The sequence below is a fragment of the Sparus aurata genome, chromosome 4 (assembly GCF_900880675.1).
Source record: "Sparus aurata chromosome 4, fSpaAur1.1, whole genome shotgun sequence".
Lineage (NCBI taxonomy): Eukaryota > Metazoa > Chordata > Actinopteri > Spariformes > Sparidae > Sparus > Sparus aurata.
The window spans coordinates 37799375-37809615 of record NC_044190.1 but is presented as its reverse complement, the minus strand read 5'-3'; the positions used below and the strand labels follow the sequence as shown (position 1 = coordinate 37809615).

Below are 10241 nucleotides of genomic sequence, written 5' to 3'. Positions count from 1 at the left end.
TCAGTCATGTCAGATTGTTTTCTTGTACAATCTGCATAAGTCGGTAACGATTGATGCGTCTGGTCCTGCGTTCAGCGCTCAGTCCAGTCAGGTTGGACTGTTTGCTAGAGACAATAAAGCTGTTGAATGACTCAGCCCACAGAGGACGGTCCTGTCGTTCCACGCTGGGCTTCGGAGGATAATCATCTATTGTTGTTTGAGCCCGAGGTTGATGATATTCATTCAGAGGCTCGGCTGTCGTTCCCTCTCTCCTCTCTCCTCTCCCTCTGCCTTTCTTTCTCTTTTGTCCTCTCTCCCTGTACAGCAGCTCGGCCCATCTGCTAGCTGCACATGAATTTTTAATGTCTTTGCGCCTGAGCTGTGCCGTGTCAACAGAACATCGCTGCAGTGTGAAAAACTGGAAAAACTTCCATTCAGCTTCCTGTTCTTCACATCTGTCTTAAACTTTTAAGTGCTGCTGGTGTTTAATTACTCTGAGGCGCAGGGATTCATTGTGAAATCAGTGTATATTTTGCAGAAAGCAGTCGGTTTTTCTCAGATTGTTATTAATCAGCTCTCGTGTGGATGTGTGCAGAGCGAGCCCGTTTGCTCGTCTCGTGCAGAGACATCTCGGAGCTCCGCGGGGACGATAGTTCGCAGCCCTGCGGCCATTTTCCTCTAATTAAAGGGATATTCCAGTGTAAATTTAATCCATGGTCTAACTCACCGTGAAACTGTGTTAGACTCCCTCTCGAGAGATCAAGTTAGCAGACCGCTAATTTACGGAGATTTATCAACCTCAGAAACGACCGCACGACAACAATACACTGCAGTAAATGGATCCAAATATAAACCGCCACCAAAAAGCCACAAATAATGCTCAGAACAGCACCAAACTTCAGCAACAGTACAAATAGGGTCTCAGCACATAGTCCGGGGCATCTAACCTCCGCTAGCTTAGCTGGATTTCTACTGAAAAGCTGACTAAATTTACCACTCTTCTGCAGCAGCTTCCTGTTGACGGGAAGTCCCGACGAGTCGATTACCGAGTGCAGTAGAGTTCCGCGGCTCATGGATGAAAATGTATGATTATGACTCCGTGGAAAAGCAATCAAAGTTCATATGTGTCTTACCTGCCAGTTTATAACAGTTATTATCGAGAGCGGACAGGGAAAAGAACGGAATTGAGCATTTCTAACCGCACTCGGTAATCGTCGCGTCGGGACTTCCCCGACCCGGAAGCTGATGGAGGAGAGTTGAAATCTGTTTTTAGCTTCACAATAGAAATCCAGCTAAGCTAGCGGAGGTTAGATGCCCCGGACTATGTGCTGAGACCCTATTTGTACTGTTGCTGAAGTTTGGTGCTGTTCTGAGCATCATTTGTGGCTTTTTGGTGGAGGTTTATATTTGGATCCATTTACTGCAGTGTATTGTTGTCGTGCGGTCGTTTCTGAGGTTGATAAAACTCCGTAAATTAGCGGTCTGCTAACTTGATCTCTCGAGAGGGAGTCTAACACAGTTTCACGGTGATTTATACCATGGATTAAATTTACACCGGAATATCCCTTTAACATTCAAGTTCAGAACAAACCTGAGCTGTGAAGTCGGACTGTGATTGCATCAAGCAGGCGGAGATGGAAACACCTGCTGTCCCGGCGTCATCGGCACCTTCCTCTGGCTTATTTGGAATAGAAAGTGATTATTTAATAAATCAGCGGTGAATAATAAATCAATACTCCGGCTGTATGACAAGCCCTTTAATGTCGGTTTGACAGCACAGTGGAAAACAGGAGTAAAACTGTGTGCACACACACTTGTGTTTGCCTCTGTGTGTGTGTGTGCGTGTGTGTGTGTGAGCAGAGTGCACGAACACACAAACACACACTCATACATTCACATCTTATGTTCGTTTGTGAGTTTCAAATAAAATCTTCTTGAAGGCCCTCCTGAAGTCTCGGTTGAAGACGGTGTATATGATGGGGTTCAGGCAGCTGTTGCAGTATCCGATCCAGAAGAAGAGGTTGAAGAGAGAGTCGGGGATCGTGCAGTTCTCTCTGCAGACGGCGTGCAGACTGTAAGTGAAGAAGAACGGGAACCAGCAGAGGACAAAAACCCCCATGACCACGGCCAGGACGAACGTGAAGCGCTTCTCCCTCATTTGCGCCACTTTGTTTTTGGACAGAGACATCTGCCTGCTGCGGAGCGGCACCGGAGACGGTAGGAGTAGGTGGTGGGAGCACTGGTCGGACGACGCCCAGGATATGGAGGCGCAGGAAGGAGGAGGAGGCTTCAACCTGTTCCCCTCCTCGTCCTTGCCCTCCTCTGTTTTCACACCTCCAACAGCTCTCCTGGAGAAGCGAAGAGCCGCGGAGAACGAGGAGGACGTTTTTACTTCCGGTTCGCAGCTCTTCTCCTCCAGGTCGATATCGTCCAGGTCTCCCCTCCTGATGCCGCTGCTGTTGCTGTCCACGTTGGAGGAGCCGTGTCGGATCGCGGGCCGCGGGCTGTCCAGCTCGTACTGGGATTCGCAGCAGCCGGCTCCCTTTCTTTGGCAAGTCCCGGTGGCCCCCACAAAGCAGGTCTCAGACTGCGACGGCTGACGCTCCATCACGTTCTTCGCCACGAACACAGTTGAGGCTCGCTGCTTGGCAACACGGTAGATCTTACAGTAAACGAGGATCATGATGACTCCCGGGGCGAAGAAGGACACGAGGCAGGAGGACAGGATGTACCACGTCTGGTTATTGATAAGACACTCCTGCCTCCGGGTGTCGCTCTCCTCCTCCGTCCCCAGATCCTCCTCCTTCTGCTTCATGAGGAGCGGCGGTGAGGAGATGACGATAGAAATGAGCCACACGATGCTGATCATCACTTTAATCCGCTTCGGCGTCCGTTTGCGGTTGTAGCTGACGGCTTTGGTGACGGACCAGTAGCGGTCGAGGCTGATGGCGCAGAGGTGGACGATGGAGGAAGTGCAAAAGAGGACGTCCAGAGCCAGGTAGAAGGAGCACCAGGTGGAACCAAAGTACCAGTAGCCCATGACCTGGAGAGAGGAAACCAATTAAGATATGTTAATGATTCATTACGCACCAGTAATGACCTGCGGAGGGACAGAAAAGGTGTTATGTTCTCCGGTCAGCGAGGCTTCGAGCCAGGAGCCTAAAGGACTATTTCAACTTAAAATAGAAACTCCTTCAATACCTCGTTACGGCCGAGTTGGCTGAAAATACATTTAGTTTGCTGCAGAACTTCTCAGTGAGTTCGCCCCCTGTGGTTTCACATCAACGCTCTCGTAAATGATCTGAGCCGACAACCTTTTCACGGCTGCAAGACACTAAAATATCCATCATGTTCCTCCGCAGTGAGCTCTGAGGCAACGTGTCCGAGAGAGTCCAACATTTTCCTCTTCATCACCTGATTTTCCTCACTGGCAGGTGATGAAGGTGTAAATATTGGACTCTGAGCTGCAGAGCGGTTGCTTGGCTACGAAACAACGGATATTCTGCTGCAGTGGTTTTTCTGGCGAGCTTCGGTCTCAGTTTATATGAAACGAGGAGCAGCTGAAGATCTGAGGAAGGCTGAGAGGAACAACTGGAGTCTTTTGTTCCCTTAAGGGCTCGTTTAGGAAACACTTCCGTGTGTAGACTCACATGTTTTGGATCGTTTTGGCCGATCGTCCACATGGATCCTGTAAACACACTTTTTTGAAACCTGGTCTCAAAGTGGAAAAATTAGAAAACGCCACTCTTACGTTCTCATGTGGACGGTGAATTGGCATACTTTGCATATCGATGACGCCGTCGCCCCACCCTCGACCTCTAGCCTTCGACCTCTTAACCCAACAACACAACAACAACAACAACAACAATGGCGGACTACATGCTTGTGTTGGTGCTGCAGAAGATATTAAGCCTATCAGAGTTACTCGGGCAAAATATTATGCTGCTCTGCCACGACGCTGAGCAGAAAACGGATTATGGACAATCACATACGCCGCATTATTTGTGTTCAGTTTCTTCTTCTACTGTCTGTTTGTATACGGAGCATAGGCTTTATGTACATGCTCCTTCTCTTCTTCTGCGTTTTTTGTGAATCTCCAGGGCCACCTATATGCCTGGAGTATGAACTACAACGTGTCGGGTCGTTAACAATGGATCCGTTTAGACACAAATATTCTTGAAACAATGCCGAGGAAGACGGGGAAATAAAGATTGTTTTAGTACGTGTGGACGTGGCCTTAAGCTCAACATTAGATACAAATACAGATACAGATGTCTGTCCTCTGCTGTCATTTTGCTTGTGTTCTGCACTTTTTCTAAAATCTTACAGATGCAGACCAACGGAGCAGTTCCTCCAGTGGCCACAAGGGGCAGTGTACAACCGCAGGAAAACAGGAAGAAACTTTAAAAATGGCTGAACTTTTCAAAGAGAGGTTATTTTCAGAGACAAACAGTAAACTACAGAACAGCTGGGAGGAGACTGGAGGGTGGCGAAGGAAAAAGTGGAGATCTGAGCGAGACTGATTGGACTCTGAGCAGCGCCCTCTAGTGGTTCTACTTTTTAACATCTATGCCAACATGTAAGATGCACAGAAGTATGTGAGCCATGATGGTTATATCATTTAAAACGAATGTATCTATTTTCGTACTTGGAGAGAGTAGAAGTGAGCCTTTAGAAGTCCAAGAACAGAGCTTTTAGTTAAAGTTTTTACTGTTTAATGTCTGTTAAGTCACACTAAATTGCATTTGCATGTTTCCAAACTGGGTTTCAGTGGCGCCAGTTCCTGCCGTGTTGTGGTTGGTGAACACAGCAGTGTCACTCTTCAACTCACGTATCTTTAAAGAGGCGTACTGTTGGTAACATTCTCTCGTAGCATCGCGAATAAACAAGTTACTGAAATTTAAATTCTATACAGACTTCACAGGAAACTTCACAAACAAGTCCAAAGAAATCACACAGGAGACGCTGTCTGGATCTGTAGGAGGTGACACCGGGTATCTGTGACCCAGAGTCCATTTTTCAGTGGTGCTGTTTAATCAGCATCTTGATCCGCCACACCTGTCAGGTGGATGGATCATCTTGGCGAAGGAGAAAGAAGAGCTCGCTAATACAGATTGCGACTCTGGAGAAATCAGTCTTGAGTTTGTAAAAGCAGCGTTCATCTTTTCCTTCAACTCAAAATGTTTTTGTTGAGTGAACTGCAGACGCTGTTTCTGTCTCGGCAACCTGTTGGACATTTCTTGTTCCTCACTGGCTGATGGAAATATATGCAGATACAAATGAATTTATGATAATCTAATATCGGCTGATATATTGAGCCTGATGATTTATCTGTCGAGCTCTTATCATAAATTCAACATCTTTGACAATCTGAGGATGTCCCAGGAGACCAAAACTCTTCCCTGCAGGCTCGGGTGCTTTAAAACCACCTCAGAAAAAGAGCCTGTGAACTCTTGTTTAGCAGATTAGCATGCAAATACAATTAGGAGTAAACTGAAAGTTGAGCTGACAGGAATATGAGTCAAAATCTATGTTCAGTTTTGACCTGACGATGGTGCTTAAAATATAAAAGTCAGAGGATCACCAGAGTCGTTGGGATTCGTCCTGATGGGAACAAGAATTTTACTCAAAACCGCTAATGTCCTCTTCATGGTTGTGCTTTTGGAAAAGTCAATGGATCACCAAAATCAGTTGCCCTGACTCACTTTTTCTTCAGTTCATTGGAGGAGTTCTTAATGACTCCCCTCATTTAGGTAAACCAACAGTCCATCCGCTGTAAACCAGTGGAATCAGAGACGGGGATCACAGAAAGATGTTAAGTAAACCAGACAGAAGGACCAGGATGACCCAAAGTACCAGACTGGCTGTGTTCTGAACAAGAAATCTATAAAAAAGTTAACCTGCTGAGAGGAAGAGCGACCCCAATGAACCCAAAGCATCAGCCCACCCGACAAGAAACAATTACAGACACAACAGGTGTCTAAGAGCTGATGAGAGACAGAGGAAGCTCCGGGGAGGTTTCAGGTATTACTGGCTGATGAAAATCAGAGACGAGGGGTTCAGAGAGGAAACAGCAGCTATATATCAGACGGACACCCTCCAACTCGGACAACAGCTGATTAAATTGTCCAGAACTCTTCAGTAAACAACTCCACCGGGCTCTCAGGGGAGAAAATGTTCAACCCGAGAAAAACTAACTCTCACAGGGAAAACCGAAACTGTGAGGTGCAGATATGAATTAAGAACATTGAAGCATAATCCATTGTAACTGTCGTGAGAGTGACAGGTTGTTTTTTTGGCGGGTTTACTGATTTCCTGTTTTATTTTGTAGGGATATCTTTCTGTCTTGTTGTCACTTTCTACTTCCTGCTCACTTGTGTTCCCACTGTTCTGTTTCCCTCCGGTGTTCCTGTGCTCGTCTCAAGCCTGATTTCCTCCTTCCACACCTGTCTCACATCAGCCTCCTCAGCACCGCCCTGTTCCCCGTGTCTCTCCACCTGCACCTCCCGTTCGTTAGTTTAGTTTGTATTATAGCCTGTGTTGTCTTGTCGTGTCAGTCATGTGTTCCTGATCTGTTCCCCGTGCTTTCCTGGTTTGTCCTACTAGTTTCTGTATTGCATTTGGGTCATTTTGTGTAAATTGTAACCACAAAAATGTACAAATTCCATCACCTGCTGCAGAAAGTTTTCAATGTATGAGTCTTTTGTCACCAGTGAATTTCATCAGTCCTCAACCACAGTTTTTACTTGCTGTCAAACAAACTCAAACCAACATCAGAAGCATCAGTTCTGATCACAGATGTCAGCCAGACAGTAAACCAGTTTTCTGTTGTTCAGATAAGATGCACAGATTCAGGTTACATATGAATACCAGCTTTGTTCAGATTGCAGGCAAATCAGATTTGTTCCTCACATCGGATCTTTAAGACAGAGTAGCTCACTTTTATTTGCTAATGATTGGGTCAGATTGGTCCAAACAACACCGATCTATCTCCACGGGTTGCTGATGTAAGCATCAGTCACTACGTACGCTGATGACACCGCTTTCTAACATGGAAAATTGAGAAACAAAGTCGCCTTAAAGACTATACGATGTACGATCAATAATATCATAATGAGGGATAATTTGACCATTTTGTGGAGCTTATATTAGAGGTTGATTTAAGTTTACGATTTCTTGTTTTACTGACTCGATCATTACAGCAAAATATAGATCTCAGGCCCGAACTCTTCAGCCAGTCACGTCTGGTGTCGGCTATGATGATGAACGTGATTCGCTAGCACAGCTGTCCAGCTAACGTATGCTGCAAGTTGTTTTGAATGCACTTGTGAGGACAGATTTACATTTTTTTGTCCTCATGGTTATGACTTGTATACGATAATACAATAATTTTAAACCTCTGGCATGAGAGTTTAATCCGGCAAAGTGTTAGAGCTCCGTGACAATCCAACAAAGGTTTTCAGAATAGCACTTCTTTTTTTTCTTTACAGCAAGCATAAAACTATCACTACTATTATTCTTCTGTCTCAGTAGCTAACTAGCTAGCTAGCTAACGTGACATTGTTATGTACTTATTTTGCTTTCTCCTCTTGATGACAAATGACACCCCAAGAAAGTCCAGCAGTGAGGATGCTGTAGTTGGTACCACTGCTCTAATATCGGAGGGTCACTAACATTAGCAATAAAGCACCTCGAGTGTGAAGTAAAGTTGTGAATGGATTGAAAACATCCAAGATATTCTATCTCCACCAGATAAATGACAAATGGCATTGTGATAAACCAGGGCTGCCACAGAAACAGAAGAGGAATCACCACAGCTGAAGACACGACGTTGGAAATGTCCAGTCGCGTCCATTGACGACTACTGATGACGTCCCATTTCACAGGAGGAGATTTTAATTACTACCATTGTAACTCTCGTCTGAGGGACGACGTGTGGTAGGAGCAAAACTTGGAAATGGGATTGAGCCTTGACGCATCTGTAGAAATTGCAAATGTTGACAGGTGTGTTGTTTTTTCGGTGTTGAGATTTCCTAAAAATCTGGATGTTCAGAAGGAAGATTTAGTGTGACAGTCTGAACAAAGTCTTATAGAAGAGTCTGTCCTCACCTCATTAGCCAAGGAGAACGGGATGACCAGCGTCGCCACCAGAATGTCTGCAGAAGCCAGAGACACCAGGAAGAGGTTCTGAGGCGCTCTCAGGGCTCGGCTGGTGAACACCGCCACCACCACCAGCACGTTTCCCACCACGGTCCCCAGGATGATGACCGAGACCACCAGCACGATGAACACCGACGCCACCTGTGAGTGAGGAGGTAGAGGAGGAGACCTCGGCGAGGAAGAGGACGTCTGGTTGACGTTCTCCAAAGAAGAGTTTGGCGGTAACGTGCTCGGCATCGTGGCCATTACGGACGTGAATACATCCGATAAATCCATCCTGGTTAAATCACGGACGTTACGGTCCCCATTATTCTCTCTACCTCCAGTGCTTCACTGCAGACAGAGTGTCTTCAGGGCAGCCAGAGAAAAAATAACACAAAGTACAAGGATGAGAAAAAAGCCAGAGAAAGAATCTGCCAAAACATTCAAAGCTGCTTCTTTGGTTGCAGAAGAAACTGTCCAATAATATCCTCAGCCGCCTCAGAATATATCTTATTTCTAAAATAACTCTCTGTGTGTGTGTCTCAGATCCACACAGCACCACAGCTATGGTCAATATTTCATCATATTGTGCTCGGAGACACGCTGCTTCATCTCAGTTTTCATGCCGCAACACATCTGCAGCTGAGAGAAGGATTTGCATGTTTTAAATTGGGATTAAAAGCAAAAAAAAGTCATACCTGGTAAAATATCCATTCATAAGCACATCTGAGTCCAGAGGTTGACATTCTGTGTTAAACCTTAAAGACTGGCCTACTTATTTCCAGTGAGATGCAAAAGAAAAAATAATATAAAAGCATACGGTTATATGCTCTAGTTGGAGCAAGGAGAGAAACCCTATTTGTGATGCATGGTGCCCTCATACTGCTGCACGCCGGAGAAAAGATCAATGAGGCAGAAAAAAGGACTGAAAAAGTAGAGAAGAAATAAAGGAAAGATGAGTGAATGGGAAGAAGAGGAAGAGGAAGAGGAAGAGGAGGAGGAGGAGGAGATGGAAAAAACCCCACAAACAAACGAAGTGAGAAAAAGAAAAGCAGAGGTCCTCACTTTCATGCGAGTCGTCGGCGTGCTGAGTGACACTGCTGCTGCCGCCGCCGCTGTTCAGTGATTCTCTACCGCTGGAAGAGAGAGGAGGGAGGAGGAGGAGGAGGAGGAGGAGGAGGAGGAGAGAGACTAACAGAGAGGGGAGATGAAAGAAAAAGAGTAGGAGATGGATGCGTGGAGTGGAGATGGAGATGGAGAGAGGAAGAGAAATGTGAAGTGGGAGAAGAGGAGGATAGAAAAGGTCAGGCTTTTAGAGAGGGAGAAGTGGATGAAGGAGGAGAGGAGGGCACTATGAGAAGGAGTGGGAGGAGGAGAGAGGAGAGAGAGGGATGAGGAGATGAACTTAGAGACGAGAGAGGAAAGGAAAGAAAAGGACCGAGGAAGGAGATGTGAAATGAGAGAGGAGAGGAAGGGAATACGAGGGAGAAAGGAAAGAGTGGAGGGACGGTGGAGGAGATAATAAATAAGAGAGGAGGGCAATACGAGAGAGAGAGAGAGAGAGAGAGAAGATGGGAGGGTGGAGGAGATATTTGGAAGTGAGGAGAGAGGATCAATGAAAATGAGAGATGAAAGGATAGAAAGAGAGAGTGGGAGGAAAAGAAAAGGATGACAGAGGACAAGAAAGAGAGGAGATATGTTGGGTGAGGGAAGGAAAAAGAGGAGTGGGTGAGAGAGAGAGAGAGGAGAAGAAAAGGAGAAAAAAGGGAGGAGATGAAACAGGGATGAGGAGAGAAGAGAAGGAATGAAAAAGGAAGACAGGAGAAGGAAAAGAGAAGAAGAAGAGACAGGAGAGGTGAGAGGAGAGGAAACAAGGATAGGGAAGGAGAGAAAAAGGAGACCTGATGGGAAAAAGACAAGAGACAAAAGAGGAAAGTGAGAAATAAGACGAGGGGAGAGAAACAGAGAGATGGAGAGGAGGGGGAATGAAAGCTGTTAAAAGAGAGAATATTTATCTGGACACACAAATTAACTTTTGAGTGGTCGTCATCTGACGTGAGATGAGTGGAGAGAGAGAGAGAGAGAGAAAGAGAGAGAGAGGAACCTTTTATCTAATCAGC

General features: G+C 45.8%; 1 protein-coding gene across 2 annotated transcripts; it reads right to left on the bottom strand.

Moving 5' to 3' along the window:
* Window positions 1–1721: 1721 nt before the first annotated feature.
* On the bottom strand, window positions 1722–9860 carry LOC115579848 (alpha-2Db adrenergic receptor-like). Of its 2 annotated transcripts, none has more exons than XM_030413545.1 (3): window positions 9187–9860; window positions 8089–8487; window positions 1722–3022 (listed from the first exon to the last, which is right to left on the bottom strand). In XM_030413545.1, the coding sequence occupies exons 2-3, from the start codon at window positions 8413–8415 to the stop codon at window positions 1880–1882; spliced, it is 1470 nt and encodes a 489-aa protein (XP_030269405.1). In that variant the 5' UTR covers window positions 8416–8487; window positions 9187–9860; the 3' UTR covers window positions 1722–1879. The 2 variants fall into 2 exon arrangements, with proteins under 2 accessions (XP_030269405.1, XP_030269403.1); XM_030413543.1 differs by having other exon boundaries at window positions 8820–9859.
* Between the last annotated feature and the right edge of the window lie 381 nt (window positions 9861–10241).